Here is a 19,742-nt window from a genome sequence, read left to right as displayed (position 1 = left end):
ATGCTGGCCACCAGAAATTAGGCTAAAGGACGGGTTTAAGGTACATGACATGGAACCAACTTCGGATGGTGGGCCGCAGAAACCCTAAGCCGTGAGGCCAGGCTACCCCCACCCTCCCGGAGTAACTCTCAGCACCTACATCATCAAAGTCGGCAATGATCTCGTTGAGGAGCCGAAGGCATTCCAGGCCCTCCTTGTTCACGTCCGATTCCGTGTAAAACTCCTTGAAGTCCGGAATGGAGGCAAACATGACACAGACACAATCATAGGACTGGTGATATAACTCCTGCCCAGGAGAAAAGGCAGAACTGAGTATTAGGAAACCTTTCAAACAGAATTGTTTCTGTACACTAGGATTTCTAAAGAAATCACCCCAGAAATGCACGACAACTCTGCCCACCTAGTTCCAGGCCATGCCACAGAGTGGTCATTCATTACAGATGATTCCTTCATGGGACTGATGCAGGCTCAGAATCCTTCTCAACACTGCTGTTTCCAGCTGTCATGCCAGCTAATATGAAGTGACCTTCAAGTTAAATCTCTTTGTCATCTCTGCTTTGCACAGTTATAAGAGACTGCAAAGTCCTGGTTTAGGAAAAAGTGTTCCTTTAAACAAGTGAGGGGAAATGCAATGACTTCCCAAACTACTCTGTCATTCTAAAATAGTTTGTTTAGGCTCCGTTCTATGGACTGGGGTCTTTATCAATTTTCCTCTTTGATGTTTCCTGAAAGGAGAAGGTGAAACTCCTCAAATTACTCCATTTACTACACTAGAAAGAACGAATGAAACTCCCCAGGCTACCTATTCCTATTGCATTAGACATGGACAGTATTGATTCAGAATGGCCTTTTTGTTTTTTAAATACAAAGAGGCTCATAGTTCTTCTTTCATAGACATGTGAAATTGCAATGTCCTTTGTGCACAGTTTCACGGTGTTTCTCTAATTTTCCTAACACTTAATGACTCCCTAGAATTGGCTATTAAGTTGGCAGGTGAGGTGTGTGGGTGGGGGGTGCCTGGGGTGGGGACCTGCCCTCTCTCTGCCAAGGGCTGATTGGGGCCACTGAAAGCCCTGACAGAGGCAGGATGGGCAGAGGGAAGCATGGGCTCAGTGCAGCCTGGGAAGTTCTGCTCCCTCCACCAGGAAGCGTCAGTTCTGCTAAGCCCACTGGCCAGACCTCTGAGGCTAGGAAACATGATGGTGGCTTCCTCTGTGCCTGACCAGGCAATGGAACCTCTAGGTGTGGGAGGCAGGTAGGGGCCCCAGAGGAACCCCTTGGCCAGTGTGTAGCACCTACCAAGAACCGTAACTCCATTATATAGTGCCCCTCTGAGGAACTGTTCTTTTTTTTTCAGTGAGATCTCATGACAAACAAATCAGGGTCATGGCGACCCAACTGAAGGTCACAGCAGCTTTGAGGAAAAGCTAGACTTGTGTCATGTTCCTGTTCTCAGGACTAAATACTTTTAATGTTTTCTGCCACTACCTCACAATCTTTACAAAACACATGAAAAAGAGAATCACAGTTTTCCTATTTTACTCTGCTCTCAGCATGGTTGAGCTAGCAGATCTGTGCCCTCCTTCTCTGCAAAGTTGAAAAAAGTGCATCCTAGGTAGATAAGCCTGAAGCACACATGACTGCCAGTGGGTTTCTAGGAATGCTGACTATAGCCAGGGATTCAAGGTAATGGGAGAGAGAAATGTCCAGGTAAAAATGTCAGTTTTACACAAGTAGTATAAACTTCACTCCTTTCCCTGCACTTAAGGAAAATGAGTACATCTAGCAAAGCAAAGACAAGTTTTCTGTTCCCTGTACTTCCTCCCTGTTGGCTGCCATCAGTCAGAATGATCTTTCTAAGGAATGATGATGATGACAACAATAAACACGATAATAACTGGCACCTATTTAGTGTCTCCCGTATGACAGTATAGGCACTGCTTGCCCCTAACTACCATCTTGTGAGGTTAATAGTATTATTTTCATTCTATGGGTGAGGAAACCAAGGCACATGACTTGTCCAAAGTTGCAGTTACCAAATCTGATCATGGAGTTCACATGTGTAACTACTTCACTTTTTACTTTATCCTGTCTGTGCCTTCTAGGTGGCTGTTCTGCTGGATTGCATGGTAGCACCGAGCCTCCCATCTCTTGCAGGTCATGCCACATAACCTTTTTTCCTTTTCTAGGAATCTTGAAGGGTGTCTGGGAGTGGGAGGCAGTGAAACGCAAGACTGAACTGATGGGCAGTTTGGATGTGAGGGTCTATTTTAACTACACTGCTTTGGAGTCTGATAAAAAAGAACTCCAGGTCAATGCTCTCGCATCACCCCCTAAGCACTCCCCAGAACATCCCAGGTTTTTACAGGTGGAAGGGGGTTGATGTATCATCTCATTCTGTGGTACTCAAATAGGAACACATAGGAGAATTACCAATGTGGCTTTCAAAAAGGCATATGCAAGGGTGCAAGGGTAGTTCAGTGGTAGAATTCTTGCTTGTCATATGGGAGACCTGGATTTGATTCCTGGCCTATGCACTTTCCAAACAAAGAAACCAACAAATACAAACAAACAAAAAATTCAACAAATGATGCTGCAATAACAGGAAACTTACATGGAAAAAGAATGTGAATAAATTAAGTATTAACTGACCATGAGGGACACAAAGTGACAAACACCAACATAGATCCACTGGGGGAAGATGTTTTTGCTACAGTGCCACAGCTCAAAGAGTGGACCTCATAAAACAGATGGGCTCATGACTGGGTAGACAGAACTCGCTCACCGTGCAGAACAGCTGTGGGCTGTTACAGCAGGGGGAAAAGGTTGAGGACTGTTTAAGTAAGACAAAACACCCTGGGAAAGAGAGACAGCAGCCAGGTCTCCATCCACCTGTGCTGAGCACAGCACACTCAACCTCTACTCATTAAACATTGTGGAGTTGGTGGCTATAGTGGCTAAAACTTTCACTCCCTTTTTCTGAAGGGAAATTCATTTCCGTTGTGCATCAGTGCAGCGGGAAGGAGAATAAAACTGACCTACTGGAAGGCTCTTTGTTAATGTAGGTGGTGGCATTAGTCATCTGTGGTTTCTTCAAGGTTTGTTCCTGAAAACTAGGACTGAGGACATTTGAAGCATCTCCTGCCCCCAACTCACAGGGTATTCATCAGTAAAGAGAACAGAACTGCTTCCCTGGTTTCGCCCAGATGCCAATTTATTGCTTTTGGTTCAGGGAGGTTGCTCATCCTCATAGAAATAACCATACAGGGCAAGGGGGCTAACCTGGCACCTATTGGAACTCTTGCTATTTATACATGATTATGTCTCCCCTTAAGTGAGTAGCCATCTATGTGTAAGTTGATCTCTTGGAGGACAATAAAATGTGATGTCTGGCTTGCTTTGTCTGTCTGTCTATCTATCTATCTAACTGTCCATCCATCCATCCATCCATCCATTCATCCAACCATCCATCCATCCATCCATCCATCCATCCATCCATCCATCCATCCATCCATCCATCCATCCATCCATCCATCCATCCATCCATCCCTCCATCCATTCATCCTTCTATCCTTCCATCCATTCATCCTTCCATCCATCCATGCATCCATCCATCCATCCATCCATCCATCCATCCATCCATCCATCTGGTTGTTTGTTTTTGTCAAAATCTAGTTTCCTATAGATTATTTCTAGGAGACTCCGGAACAGAGTTACCTAACTCTTTCCAGGTGCTTCACAAGGAGTTCATTCCAAATGGATTAGCATGACAAGTGCTAAAGTAGCATTTACCATGGGATTGAAAGGATCGCTTTGCACTCACAAACACCCTCAAAGTAACCTGCAACCCTGCATTCAGAACCAGGGGATCAAATTGCAGCACTTCACTCTTCGGTCCACCCACACCGAGAAAGAGTGGGGAAGGGGATGCTGCCTGGAGCCCCTTCCCAAGGGTGGCTTCTTTTTCCAGTGCCAGACACCAGAGCAAAGTAATTTTCCTTCTTTGGGACATTATAATAAATTCCCCAGGGACAGTGATGCCCAAATTTTGAGTAAGTTTGGGATACCTGTTAAAAAAGATACATAAAATTCATTGAATGTTTCCTGTACACCAGACACTGTTTAAAACGCTTTACATGAACAATTTCTTTTAAAACCTTTAATAGCACTGAGAGAATTGAGGGCTGAGGACCTTTCACTAAGAAGTGCAGGGCTGAGATAGGAACTTTGCTATCAGCCACCACAGTCTGAGGTTGAGTGGGGCTCCAGGGGCCCCTCATCTGGAGAAGCCCCCCTCTGGAGCACAGGCATCAGTTTCAGCCATGCTTTACCACGCCTTGTCTGGAATCCTCTGGAAATTTCCCCTTTCCAAGTTTACTTGGGAGTGCAGCAGGCATGTGCAGCCAGCATCCTTCACACCTGGGGACAGAATTTCAGACAGTGCAGGAGCATTAGGGAGGGAGTGAGCTCAGGCAGGAGCTCTTTATTTGGCTCTATCCTTGCGGAGGAGGTGAAAACCTTGGCGGCACCTACCCCGTCAGGAACAATCACTGCTCAGCTGTGAAAGGCTGATCTGTAATTGCAAGGTTGGGATTATACATCATTAGGGCAAAGAAATAGATCGTTCTGTCCAGGGACAAAGTCAAACAAGGGCAGGAAGTTCTGCCTGTCACAGGACAAGGTCCACGGCCAGTCCTTTTAGGGGAGACAGAAGTAAAGGGCAGGACTTTGCTATAGTTTATGCAGTCAAATGATGCTTTCTACAATGACCTTGTTATATGTTTTGTGTGAAAAAAACCTTGCTTCATTTTGGGGGGCTCTGAGAAGAAATCAGCGGGTTAGCACTTCTCCCTCTTGTTTAGACTCTTCCTGGAGGGTTTTGGTTTGCATTCTGTACATCTCCCACTAGAGTCATAGCTAACAGACTCTCCCTACACTAAGTGCCTGATCTTCAGCAACTGGATATCAAAACTGACCTGGTAATTGGGCAGAATCTGGATTTAGTGTGCTGTAGGGGCTTCTTTTAATTTCTTACACCCCTGAGTATAATGGTGGCTGCCTGAGAAGCTCCCCAAGTAGTCACCCTCCTCCTTCCAAAATTGGCAGTAAAACCTGGAAAATCACAGCCAAGGGGAATTCTGCATTGTGTAACTAAATACAGAGAACCTAGCAGCACATAAGCTGTGCAGGAGGAAATGATCATTCTAAAGGCTGTGTCACTATCCAATGCCCCCGATTTAAAATTCAGCACCTGTCGTTTCACCCTCCTCAGCCTTCTCAGGCCAGCAGCCAAACAGTGTGAATCTAATGATGTTCGGGGATTGTGGGACTCTTAGTGAAAACCAAAGGTCCTTAACACGGCTGTTATGGAACATAATGCCATTTCTGCTGGTGAGAATTTGCAAGGGTCTGGAGACTGAGCTGTTCACCTTTTCTACAGAGATGTTTGCTGGTCTGGCACAGGCTCAAAGTAGGGGGCTCATGTTTCCTGATGGAAGGAATAAGCTGCCTTTGTGAGCCACAGATGGGAGCTGGCTGAGCACATGCACATTACGTGGGGGTATCTATCACCCTTGCCCCGTGAGGCCATCCTGGGTAGAAGAGGGCCATGGGAGATGCTGTGGGAAACCCCCGTATGAATTTAGATATAAGCAGAGAATCTGTGGAACAGCTTCTCCCCTTTTACTTGAGCAGAATATTAAGCTGAATATAGTTTTCATAAAATAGCAACACTCATCAGGAAATAGGAGGGCAGTGTCTCCCTCCCTGGAGAGTGTCCGAGAACGGTGCAGAGGGCATGAAGATGACATAGTGCCATCGAGTCAAGGCACACAGCTCACACGAAGTGCCAGCATGGGTGCGTTTGCCCAGGGCACTGAGGGGTGGCCTCAGGCCTCTATTCCCACACTGCAAAATGCCCACCTCACCGCAGGGGCTACACTGCAACGATAATATAAATCTCCCTCCCTCAACATCGTGGAACTGCAAAGGAAGGCATGGCTACTGTTCATTTACAAATGGGGAGACTGAGGCTAGAGGTCACACAAGTTGAAAATGTTGAAACTAAGAGTCAAGCTGGAGCTCTCTAGCACCAGGTTTTATTCCCTTTCCATATCAACCACCCTGCCTTTCTTTATTTTTTCAATAATTTAGTATTGTTATTTATGTAAATTATTACATTTATATAAATTTATTATTTTTATTATTATTTAAATGCTGATTTAAAATAATTCAAGAAAATGAGAAAGAAATAGAGACAATGCCCTAATTCTGGTAGTCTGGTCTAGGAAGCTGTCAAGAGGGACGAAGGGGGGATCTGCATGGCCCATAAGGGTGAGCCTGAGCCCAGCCAGACCACTACGCAGACTTTTAAAAAGCTTTCTCGGGTTCAGGATGGTTTTCCTCGCCTCTCCATCTAGGACATGGCACATTAGGTCACCCACGTTCATCTCCCCCTCCTTCTCTCCCCACCTGGCCCAGTGGGCTTTTCAGATCTACAGCCAGGCACTCTCTTGTGGCCTGACTAAAAGTAGCTCCTTAGAGCCTGGAATGTTCTCTTTCTCCTCAACCCCCATCTCCCAGCTAGTTTTGACCACTTTCTTTTCAGGTTCAGAAGTCGCTTCTTTACGACCACTTTCTGGGCTCCCACATTTATTCTCCCAGTGTCTTCAGGGTCACAGGGTCCCGTTCCCTCCCAGAGGCTGGGTCCCCAGAGGCCAGGGCCACCTCTGTTTCATTCGTCTCCACATCCAGGGGCCAGCAGCAGCTCGGCCACAGGGCAGGGGCAAAATGACGGATGTGCTGAAGTTAAACACTGAATTCACAGTTAAACATGTGCATAGAGAAACTCTTGTATTGCTGATGAAAACAGATGGTTCCTGGTTAGCAGATGTCATGATTTCATTACCTGTGGCCAACAGGTAAACAGGCTGCTGAATATGCTTGCGCATTTGGACAGCACCAGGGCAAAGAAGAAGTGCACAGTCATATCCAGGCAGACTTGCTGGGTGGGGGACTCTGGATGGGGCCAGCCCACTCTGTGAGCTTCCTGGAAGATGTGAATGCTAATGTCTAGTTCCTCACCCACTGCCCAGTGTTCCTTTCTTAATGTCAGCTTCAAATATGCTATCGAAATACTATTGTCCTCCCATGAAGACTCTGTGGAGTATCATCAATATCCAGTATCATCAAGGTTGAGTTTATCTATGAACAAGAATTTGTACTGTCAGGTCCCCTTTACTTCCTTTTCTTATCTGCCACTGTCATCTTCATTGAACATGTCCTAAGGACAGGGATTGCATCTTATGCATCTCTGAATCTCCACAGTATTTGGCACGGGCCTTTGCAAACAGTAGGTGTTCAAATACGTGTTTCTTAAAGTCCACTCAGATGCTTCTGCACACACGTGCATTTCCACAGTACTACAGCAATTTCATGATATATCAAAAGCCATTTCAACCTCTAACTAGCATCCTAGTTGTTCAACTTTAGTTCAATATCCATTCCTTTAAACCTTCCAAAGAATTTTCATTTTTATCCTTTTAAGACTTTGATCTGCTTCTAGCTCCTTCCTTCCTCATCTGACATTCTGAGACCCTCTCAGGCAGTGCAAGCAGTAAGACAATAGACATGTGGGATGAACTGTTTAATTACATGTCCCCTTGGTTTGGGCTTCTGGGGCACACTGCTGTGGACGATGGCCTTGGAAGGAGGCAGTGACCACTTTCAGGCACATCTCGGACCACAGGGCCTTGTAGTGTCTATTTAGGACTTTATGTGACTAGGGGGGATGTGATGATTCATTGGACAGCATTTGGGAATTAATCAGTTCCATGGGATGACTTTCAGTGGTAATTCACCTCATATCCTCAAGTGACTTCCAGGCCACCAACCAACAGCATCTTGAAAACAGAAGAATTTTGGACTATCTTGGACATCTCCCTGCACCTGAGGGTGTGACGCCCACAGACCTCCAGCCGGGGCCCCCCAGCCCCCCACAACACTGCCTGACCTCATTCTTGAGACTCCTGGCCAGGAAATGTTCGGCCACGTGGGCGGGCAGCACGTTCTCCAGCAGCACCCGGTTCAGGTTCTCCATGGTTTCTATCTCCTCCCGCTCTTTTTTGAACTTGTTCTTCCATAAGAAGTCTAACCTACAGTAATATTCATTCTGTTACAAGAGGACACAGAGGTAAAGACACAATAGGCATCTTGTCCTGCCAGAGTGGAGGTTTTAAAGAGAAAACAAGAAAAATGAATGAAACAAAACCGAAGTAAAAAAGAGCCCACAAACAGCATTGTCACCCTCCCCTAAAGCCCTCGGTCCTCCCAGATGCCTCTCCATCAGCCTCTAGCACTTCAAATGAACAAGTTAAGGATAGGACAGGCATCGGGAGCAGGGAAGTGAGCTATATTGGAGGCTCCAAAGTAAAACGACATTCAAGTTTCTTGCACAGCCCTGCTGCTAAAAGATGGCTCAAATTCCATTTTGAAAGGCGGCATAGTAGAATAGAAACAATGAATAATGAAAAATGCATTAGTCGAGACAAGTGTATTGTTTAATAATTTGCACTTCAAAACTAAAACCGTTCATTTTGGGGGGGTTGCCTCTAAAATTTGTAAATCACTTTTACCCCACCACAAATTGTGTAATTGTATGTTCATTGTAAAACGAGCACTTTTTCATTTGGGATTGAAGAGTACTGAAAAAATGCCATTATAGTTAGACAAAAAATTTGTTTTGATAGTATTGAATTAAGATAGTGCTAATAGTAAAAATATCTTGCTTCATGTTTTATAATGTATTACAATTTTATATTTTTATTTCTGTTCTTAGCATCAATTTGTGCCTCCTATGATGTAAATAGTTTAATATAATGAAATACCCTTCAACGAATCTCCCTTTAGCAGAGGGGCCTAGGAAAGATGGTGTATTTCAGTATAGACAGAAGCTTATTTGACAAACAAATGCAAAGATAAGCTAAATGAAAAGTGTTTGTTTGTTTTGCTGGTTTGATTAATTCTATCAATGGCAGTAAAAATAAGAGAAAACACATGCACATAAGCAGCTTATCGTGCACAGATGGGAATTTTAAAAAATCTACATTTTGAAACCTAAAAGAACAGTGGGCATTTATTGATTAGGTTTGACTTAATCTATGTTTGACACACTTAAAAAATTCCTCCTCCTCTGATGAGGTATTATTTTTTTTTCTCATATAGCAAGGTATTTATCAAGAGGATTACAAAAATCGATATTTTAAATCTTTGGTTACATTAAAAGTTTTACATTAATGTAAACATTTTCATACTCTGTACTAATAGAAATCATGATATCCATTGACTATAAAAGGCACATTACTTGGAAAATGGACTTAGTGGATTTTTTTTTTTTTATAAACTAGTGGTGGTTGTCTTTAAACTAAAATACCAGAAGAAATCAGTGGTGGTGACATGACACTGTAAAGACACAGGTGTAACTTCACTTAGACAAAAATCAAACTGGAAATGAAACCAATTCCAAGGAACCAGTGAAAGGAGCGGGCCAAACCATGTAGAACTTAAAAGTTTTCCACAAACCAAAAATGTATGGGTTAGACTAAGAAATTCCTGAGGCTTTCCAAGTGAATGCTATTTCATCACATATCATTTTTGATCCTCCTAATAAGATCTATTAGAACATTTGGAACCAGCTACATTAAACTGAAAGAGACATATTTTCAATTCTCTGCTATCACCTTCCCAGGCAATGCAATCTGCTTTAGAATTTCAGCATTTACATACAAGCAGCTGCTATGCTACATTAGAAACGCATGTGGAGGGACCCAAGAAGACAAATATCTCCATAGCAAATCAGTGCACAGATTTGAAGAGAATTGAAGTTTTTGTAAAACAGTTTATCATGTGGATAATGTGCTATTTTCATATACTTTCTTCCAGCTATGTTCTGTTTATCGGTATTTTTGAAAAATATCTGATTCCAAACTCCTCTTCTAGAAAGTGCAACCAACTGCTATTCAAAACATAAAGTCCCAAAGTGAACACTTCTGGAAGTATTTATTAAATGGCAGTCAAAAGAAGGGGGCTTTAAGTCACTTTATGAACTTAGTCTCTTTTATCGATAAATCAGGAGCAAAGTTACCAAAATGAATTAAGAAAGAAAATAAGTACGCAAAGAGCTGAGATGGGTGGACAGTGGCCTGGAGGCAGCTTGTCATGCTTATCAAGTCATGACCAGGTACTGGATGAGAGCAGAAATGCTGCTCAGCCTGAAGACCTCTGCTTTCCAACAGAAAAGGAAAGAAACTTAAGAGGAAAGTGTCCAAGAAACAATGTTTTGAAAAGCAGCTGAGTCCAAGAAGAGCTTATAAAAGAGAACTGGAGATCATTTTACTTGTCTTAAGGATGGGGGAGAAAGGCTAAGGAAGGAGGGGGCCATTTTTCATTTCAGGATGTGCATGTGAGTGATGCTCGTTCCACGAGAACAACCTTTACGTCTCCAATTGTGGGTAGCAGGGTTGTAGCGCTGTTGGTGACTAGGAATTGGTGTAGTACAGATTGTAACCCACAGCTGACTCATGGGACAGAAATTCTTTTGCCTTTTCCCTACTTTTCCTCTTCTGCTGTTTGGATGCTCCCTAATTTATGGCTCCATTTCTAGACTCTTCTCATTTTATAATGGTTTTTGTTTTTTTGTCATCTCCCCAGGCATCCAGCACTATAATCACAGGCATTTGTGATTTTGCTCCTCTCTCTTTAGCCTCTTGTAAAATTTCCAAATCCAACCTATCACAAGCTTCTTCTTGTCTCAAGCCCTGCCTTGCACACCTCCCTTTCCTTGGACGACCAGCTAGCTCTTAGATTTTTGTCTGGAACTTCTGCTCCAAGTCCTTGTGGGCTCACATCCCATTCTGAGATGCAGGGTTTGCCTTTATCAATGACAGGAGAGAGTGCAGGAATAGCCTGGAAGAGCTGTCCAGGCAGAATCTCTGAGCCATTTTTCTGAGCCCACCGACCTCCACTGGTTAGCCATTATCCCAGTTTCACCTTCAGGGTAGTTTTCTGCCTTGTCTGGTTCTGAAAACAACCTGAGGAACAGGGATGCTTTACATCTTCCTACATGAGCAGACGTGGTGGCTGAACAGGTAGCAGGCAGCATGTGATTCTGCTAATTCCTAAATCCTCACACAAAATGATGTCACCCACAATCCCATCTCATCTGGCCTGCCACCACCTGCATCTATATCTCGAATGCATTCCACATAGAATGCAGATCCTCAATGGAAATGTACTGTTATTTAACTCTAGTGGAACATATGGGATCTTCCTTTTGCAAAAGGGGCCCCAGGGTTGACTAACATTTCTCCCATTAACTAGATTTCAGTATAAAGAGTACCATCATAGCTTCAGTGTTGGAAAGGTGGCATGTTCTCCACCAAGTTTGTTAGCCATCTTGGGCAACATTTAGTATACAGAAGTGCTCAGAAAGCTAATGCATCCCCATCATTTCAGAAAAGATGGTCATAACACAGGGTAGCCATTAGGGCAAATAACAAAAATAATTGTAAAATGTCTGTTCTATCATTTTAAAAAATCAGAAAAAATAAAACAAAACAAAACTCTGAGACTGTGAATACTTCCAACACTTGAAAACCTCATTTTAAATACTGGGCTGTTGTTTGGAATAGGCTTTTATTTCCAGAAGGACACACAGAAGGACTTTATCACAGACTTCAAAGTTCGTCTTAGCCCAGATGTACTGATGTAATTTGGGCCCTTAGTAAAATCATTCTCCAGATCTTGAGCTGAAGGTCAGCCCCCTGGTTCATCTTGGTATTCCTCACAGTGCCACTCAGGACGGGCTGATGGATTGCTGGTTGGTAAAGAATGACTGTGGAGCCCCTTAGAGAGCAGTGACCTTCTCAGCCTCTAGTTGTAAATGCTACCTATCATTACATTTCACTTTTTAATGAAAAAAAGGATTGATTCCCCATAAGACTGGTATCAACACAATTGTGCTCAATTATCACCCAAACATAATATTGAATAATTTTGATGATTCATCGTAAGTTGATTACAGGGTAATTAATCAATTGCCAGTCACATATATAGCCAACAACACCTATATATGGTATGGCGTGTTTATAATCTCAGTGACCAATATATGGTATTGCATGTTTATAATCTTAGTGACCAACAGAAATGCTGGGGGAATTTAATTCCATCTAGACTCTTAAGTGTGTTGTGGTTGGGCGAATGTGAGCAGCAGAAGCTGCAGACAAAGCGTCCCCAGCTATGAAATGGAGAAATATCCAACTCCACAAAGGGGATGGTCACATTATCTCCTGAGGAAGGATCATTTAGACGATATTCTGCAATGAAGCCCAGTCCTTTCACATCTCAGTTATAGGGTTTCCTGGGTGAGGATATCCCCTTTCCTTATGTGTGAGATCAAAAAGCTAATCAGCAGTGGGTATAAAAAAAAAAACCCAGATAGCATTAGGATGGAACTCAGGAGATCAGAGAAGGATCTCATGCAAGAGATACACTGAAATGTGCAGGATTTCAAAACTGTGATCCAAAGGATATAGAACCAAGAACTCACCGGAGACAGAGGGTGGGGAGGGCTGGAGTGGAGGGGAAAGGAAGCTTATGAAGCTCTGCAGCAGGACAACACAGCCCTCGGGAGAACTGTGTGTGTGTGTGGTGTGTGTGTGGGGGGGGGCAGCTGTACTGTGAACTCCATGGAAAGGCACAGCTCTTATGGCTTGGGAAAATAGAACCCTGTAGTGACAGCCCCAGAACGAGACAGGGCCCTTGCAGTATAATTGCTACCAGCTTCCTAGGGGGGAAAGACTGGAAACCAGAACAAAATCCACGGTCTACAGTTTGCCCCTCATGTTTTTTCCATATAGCCAATATAACCATTTAGTAAGGCATATGTCATTCCAGTGGTATTACCTCTTAATCAGTTATTTCCAAATAAATCACTTTTTTTGCTTTAGGACATCCATCAAAAACCCTCAGACAAGTCTTTGTGGCCACAGAGCTGCCTGGCCCAGCATGAGTCTGTGGTCTTGGGCAGTCGTCCTTAGACCCAAGTGGAGGAGCAGCTGTCCTCAAAGACCACTGCCCTCACAGCCTCCACTAGGGACGGGCAGGGTGGAGCACTGCAGGGAGGAGTGTCACTCCCATCGCAAAATAAACACTTTGGGCAGATGGCCATCTTCTAGGAATAATCAAAAACGACAACAAAGGTATTCATGCTCACTTCGAAGCAGCAGCAGAATGCCCTAGATTTTGAAATGCAAATGAAAACCCAGCAGTTGAGGGGATCTTTTTCCAAACAGTTCTAGCTCGTGGGGGACACTTGCATAGTCTTATAAAACCTACACGATTTATTTTAAGATTTAAGGGGAAATTAATTAAGTCATGTCTCTGACATTTGCAAAGTTTGCCTCTTGTGACAAAACAAGAGAACTTTTTGTTTATATCCAAGCACTCACACCCTGTAATGTCTTATCTCATACAGGCTACCTACTTTTCTGTTAAGTGATGGGCAGATGATTCTTAAGCACCCATCTGCATGAAATTAACTACAATGCACATCAACAAAGCATTATTAGTAGTAGTACAGCAATTTAGATAAGTTATATAAAATAATGGACTTCTTACCTGTCTACCCAGAACAAGCAAAGTGATGAAGAATATAAAGAGAGACACAGAGCCCATGGTCTTTAGGTCTTTCCAAATGCCTGGTCTATTAAAAAAAACAAATAAATGAACAAACAACAACAGACAGACAAAGCAACACAAACACACAACTTAGAATTCATTTACCAGCAAAACCCAGAATCTCTAATGCATCTCGACATCCCACATAGCCAAACACACACGCATGTTTCAAATATATCTTCAAACCCAGGTGGCAGCAAAACCAAATGGAACAATTTCTAGTTCGAGGGCACAGTAAAAGAGAAATTCTTTGAAATTGATATAGGCTACAGACTTTACACCAAGCCACAGCAAATACAAAAGGAAGAAACAGCAGAATATAATAACACGGTATTGTTTACTTCTGGAATCAACATGGATAGTTTGATATGTGAATTCTTTGATGTCTTATTACTCTCAGAAAGAAACAGTGCACTTGAAATTCATAATTACATGAGGCCTGAAAATGAAGTAGAGAACTTAAATTCCATAAACTACTTTTGCCTATGAATTATATAGTTTCATATAACTTTCTCATGGGTACCTGTTACTCACTTTTTCATATCATTTTGTATCATGAAAGCAGAAAGAAGGAAAATCCTTGGCACACCGTCCCTGCTTTCCTTGTGGAGTAGGTAGGTATAAGTAATTTATCCCTGTCCCAGAGCTCACTGCACTAGGTGGGGTGGGAGGAAAGGGGGGATCCTCCATCCTCTCTACAACATCCTACCCACCCATCCACACTAGCATGCAAGGGACTCTCTTGCATTCTCAGGGAATGTTACATAAGCTGAGCAAATGCTTATTTCCCACATACAAAGGCAAAAATAAGATCTGAAAACGAAAAGTTTATTATGTATTGACACCCTCTAACATAAGCAGCGTAGGGTGTGTTTAATTATTTGTGGTGCAAATACCAGGCAGTTGCATCTTGCATGGGAGTTGCCTCCACTTTGCAATTTCCAGTGTCTCCATAACACGTTCAAGGACTAATGAGGTTACAGTGTGGGGATAATGAGCTCAGGTGGGCTTTGACAGAAGATAGCCTGGGTTCGGGAGCCATGGAACCTTGGATAAACCCCTCCAAGCCTCACTTTCCTCAGAAGTGGGGGTAGAAAGGCTGATTTTGCAAGCTGTTTTGTCACTACATCCAGTATATTTAGTGCCTTGCCAGTACCCAGGGCATAGGAAGCACTTCAGAAAAGGCAGTCAATTGTTATTAACTACAGAGCAATAAGGAAGGAGGTGGGACTTGGGAAGCTAGAGGAAAAGCTAGGGGAATTCAGATGGGTGAAAGTCACTAACAGAATGGAAGGTCCAAGGGAAAAGGAAAGGGATTTCTACAGAAATAAAGGGATAGCATCACCCAGTTCCAGCAGCTTAGGACTCAGAGGATACTGCAGAAAGCCTGTGCTTGTAGAAGGGGCTCTTCACTCCCTACCGAAGCATCTGTGGTTGGAAGATTCCAAGCTCATCAGCCACCAGGAGGCCACCGTTTTTCTCTGAGAATGCAGAACACTGAGAAATGCCTCTTTCCTGTTTCACTAGTACTGATTTTAAGAAATGAAATTTCTCTTTTGGAGCTCATGGTAGCTGTGTTCAATGACATGGTCAAAATTGGCCAACGGGTGATGTTGGAAAGGGATACCAACTTCATGGAATTTCAAACTCCTTTTTCCCCCAAACTAAGGGTACAATGTTAACTCCTAGGCCAGGATTTTGCAGTAGCTTTTACTAGTGCAACAAATACAAATTCAGATCTCCCTTGCATCGCCAGCTAAGAGACCTGAGGCTCTAAACATAAAGAGCTGGCTCAAGCCTCTCTCACTCTAGAACACTGGGTCAGAAATGGGACACTCTCATGTAATTCAAGTCCTTGCTTGGCTTTCAGTTAATCCCACAGTAAAAACACACTAACAACCTAGTGGTAAAAATCCTTTTTGGAAATATCAACTTAATGCCTTTGCACCTAGGTTTAAAGAGGTGAAAAACCCCTGCTGTGTCTCCCAGATCTTATATCCTACTGAAGAAATGTGGTGGGTAGAGCAGAGCATTTAGAGGAGAAGGGAAGACTCTCACCTTTGGACTAAAGAATGGATTTCAAAGTACAGACCTGCATGGACCTCAGAAATGATGAGGCACAACACAGTCTGGGGAAGAGACTTGAGTTTCAATACATGGATACGTTTTCCTCTTCTGGAATTCTTGGTTTACTAGCAGGAACTCCATCTTGCTTTCTTGTATTTCATTTAGATTTCTCAAAAACTTCTGTTATTTATTTAGCAAAGAACTGCCAACTCCTTCTGAAATCTCTCTTATGTAGACTGCTCATGAATGAGTGCTACTTGAGCTCTTGTAGCTTGAAAGATTAATTTTCCTACTCAGAGGTCCACTCCCAGATTGCCTTTGTATTTGTGTGTCTATGGGAAGGGTAGGAAGGAAGAGGAGTGTGAAGGGTGGAGAAAATGTGCAATAGATATCATAGAATTTTAGAAAGCCTTCCTGACAGATTCTAGTTAATTTTGTTGATCATGTTTGCCATTAACATAAAAATCAAAGGTCAAGGATGAAATCTACTTTGTGCTCAGCCATGGAAGGGCTGCTTCTTCCTTAGGTTATAAAGTGGGGACTGTATTGCTAATACAACAGAGAAAGTGAAAGCATTTCCAACTCCATGACAGCGGAAGCCAAAATGTGACTGAATGTGCTTTCCCTTGTATCTAAACAGAAGGCTCTTGAGGACTTAGATACTCAAACATGCCTGTGGCCATGTTTCCCACCCTGAGGCTGGCACTAGAGCAAACACTCTGATCCTCAAGTTTCAAGAATCCTTCATCCTGCCCTTTGCTCACTGGAGATGAAGTATGAGGATGACAGCTCAGCCAGGATTCCTTCCTATACTCAACACTCAGACTCAAGGGGGATCAGCGCAAACCTGTTTTCTGATGGGTGGTATAAGACTTGCCAATTACCACCAGCTTTGGCAGGAGCATTCTAAAACAGCTCACAGTCACTTTGAAACACAATCTTTCTTTCCACTGATTAGTGCTGCATCATTTATGGATATTTACCAAGATTGAGTCACTCCTACACCAGGGTGAGTGTCCTGGGTAGGTACACTGCATGTTTTGGCCAATTCCACAGTTCTTTAGGGGCTTTCCAATATTGGAGTCAATTTCAGCCCACCTGACATAGTCAACATGCTCCTCATTTACCAGATATGCTGTGAACTTAGCTGCAATGACCTGACAATTCTCCTTCTGGGTATGTAAATGCAATTTCTTAATAAAGAGTTTTGGTGACTTTCTTGAGGGCAAAGAATATATTTTATTCATCTGTATACTCAAACATCAGCAAACAGGGCTGGCATATAAAAAGTATTCAATAAACATCTGTCAAAAAATGTATGAGAAGGCAAACCAGTATGTTCGCTTGGGAAGGACTCCTCTCGCTGAGAGGTTTCACTTCTAAGTTCTCTTTCCTGTTTTGGTTAGGTGCAGATTCACCAGATTTTATGCAATTATTTAATCAGCTTGGAGAGACAACGCAGGTCTGCAACCATCAAAACTTCCTGTGATGCTGATCCAATGTCATCCAGGGGCAGGCAGCTCAGAGCATTGCACTTTTTCAGAGAGAGATTCATAAATGTCATGCAAAAAATTCCTGTATGCACAAAGACACATGCAACTGAAGGTGAGTCTCATGCAAGAATTGAGTCCTGGAGGCAGCGGAAAGTCAGGTGGAAATGGAAGTGGGAGGCTGGAGAGGCGGTGCTGGCACTCAACTATGGAGTAACAGTGCCTTGAGTAATAGCGTCATTCATTCATTCTGGTGGAAAGGAGTGATTTAAAGGAGGAAGTGAGTGGTAGATCAGTGCCAAGTGATCCTGAGGGGTTATCACAGCCTCAATGTCATAGATGGAAGAGCTGATGGTATGGATTATATCTTCTTTATATTCTATGGGCACTGGCTGTGTGAAGTCTCTCCCCACTTCCCATTACAAAACCAAACAAAACAACAAAAAAGCCTAAAAGCCTCCATATCTTCCTGAGGATGAATCCGAGCCGTGGGACATTCTCTTTTTTGAGTTAGATAATGAAGTAGATCACTAATAGCTGCTTTTTTAGAAGAAAAGAAAGGTTGGTCGAATTTGAGTGGCCCTGGGATGATCTGCTTTGTTCTAGAAATGAGGCAGCTGGGGCTCCACACCTCCAGGCTCCCCCAACTAGTGTTGTGTCAGGATAGAAGAGAAGCCGCAGTGACGCAAGTTGTATTCATTAACCTTCTGAAGATGGTACCGGGTGGTGGCACATGGGCCAGGGAGTGGAAGCTGAGATATTTAACTTAAAAGTAATCTGAACTGATTTCAGAATTACCCTGTATATATTATGGGTTAGAAAACAAATTTGGAATTTTTAAAATTTAAAAGAGGAGACTTTAAGAAAATTGCAGGTGTTTCTGAATACCCACAGACTTGCCCAGGGGAAAGTCTCCCCTGCCCATCTCCTGGGTGTGGTTAATTCCACAGGGCTTCCTCAAGACTTCTGGTTAAATTGATCCCACATTGAGACACTGTTAAAATGTCACAGTATCTTGAATCCTAGCTATCAGGATTTTCACGAGACACGGGAAAAACAGAGAAAGCAGAAAATTCCTACCTCGAAAGTAGGAATATCTCTTAATGAGTAATGCTAATTTGAGCATCCCCATTGAGATCTTTGATACAGACAGCTGTTGCTAAAGTTGGGAAGTTAAAAGTCTGCAGACATTTCTCACAGCAACAATCTAGAGTTTCTGATTGATGGTTGATACTGGATATGATTGCTGCTTAAATACCTTATTTATATACACTTCACAAAGTGTTTATTTTATCAGGCTTAAGTTCTAACAGAGCCAAATAGCCCATTGGGCTCCTTGATACCTCCTCTGTTCAAGCTCTCTATCCCCAGCACTCCTTTTGAACTAAAGGCATATCTCTAGCCTTCAGGGCAATTAACATAATGGTTGGATCCACTTAAAATAATGTCCACCCCTGGAGATTTTTGGTTGCACAAGTTTAAAAAAACCACACACACACAGGAAAAATGTAATAATGTCTTGCAGGCTGTAGGAAGCCTGTGCCATGGGAAGGGGAGTGTCTTTTGCAAAGCCACTTTTCACAAAACAGCTTCCAGAAATATCAACTGTCACTAACATCACCATCACTTTGAAGGGTACTTGGTGTCCTTAGCAGCTCTGGCTCAGGGCTTTGGAGAGGGTGTTACGGATAGGCAATGGAACAATTTTTGATCGATTCAGCAAAATGTCATGTACTCCCAGGCAATTTGGAGGATGGGTATAAATGCCAAGGAATTAAGAAACATCATGTTCTGGGCCTTCTAAGTACCAGAAACTTGTGAGCTTCACTCCCCATCAAGTGACTTATCAGAATCACATGAAGGCAGGTGATATGAAGACCTGGCATGCGTTTGGCCTCCTTCTAATATATTTTCAATGGTGTACTCGCCAGGTAGCATTTCAGTTGTTGTTTTCCTCCTGGGAAGTCTGCTTTCCGCATTTATGAATCTGTAAGCATGTCTTTGATGCAATTTTCTAAACTGCTCTAAAGTTTTTCTATTGCATATACATACTGATTTTTTCCTTCTAACTCTGTTGGCAAAAAAAAAAAAAAATGTTCCTGTTGGTTTGAACTATCTTGTTGGCTTATCCATTATCAATGTCAAACTTGGCTCAGGCAAGGTCCTTCCTAGAGGGATAATCATAAACTCACCTACAGGATGACAACATTATCCAAACTGTATATTTTGAAGATGGTACAGCACTGGCTAATAAAGAGATGCCCGCTCCCGTCTTTTTTGAAATTAAAGGGTATGAACAAAAACTGATGTTGAGGCTGAAAACAGACGTCCTCAACCAGATGAATAAACACCTCTGGGAAGCAGGTGAACAGAGAGAGTTCATTACAGCTGGTATTTAGGCTCTTCATAGTGTTCGGGAGCTCATCCTGCTTTCATCTAACTATTCAAGCG

General features: G+C 42.9%; 1 protein-coding gene across 4 annotated transcripts in view; it reads right to left on the bottom strand.

Moving 5' to 3' along the window:
* The window catches only part of ADCY2 (adenylate cyclase 2), a 430,316-nt gene that overhangs the window by 24,719 nt on the left and 385,855 nt on the right, over positions 1–19,742 (bottom strand). For 3 of the 4 annotated variants that reach the window (XM_077116823.1, XM_077116825.1, XM_077116827.1), the window contains 3 exons: positions 13,675–13,759; positions 8,012–8,170; positions 140–286 (listed from right to left, as the gene is read on the bottom strand). In XM_077116823.1, coding sequence (XP_076972938.1) covers positions 140–286; positions 8,012–8,170; positions 13,675–13,759 — 391 coding nt within the window. The remainder of the gene's footprint in view (positions 1–139; positions 287–8,011; positions 8,171–13,674; positions 13,760–19,742) is intronic. The other variant, XM_077116824.1, reaches the window with a different exon arrangement.

The sequence above is a fragment of the Tamandua tetradactyla genome, chromosome 9 (genome assembly GCF_023851605.1).
Source record: "Tamandua tetradactyla isolate mTamTet1 chromosome 9, mTamTet1.pri, whole genome shotgun sequence".
Classification (NCBI taxonomy): Eukaryota; Metazoa; Chordata; class Mammalia; order Pilosa; family Myrmecophagidae; genus Tamandua; species Tamandua tetradactyla.
The sequence above is the reverse complement of the archived record's forward strand: the minus strand, read 5'-3'. Positions and strand labels throughout refer to the sequence as shown.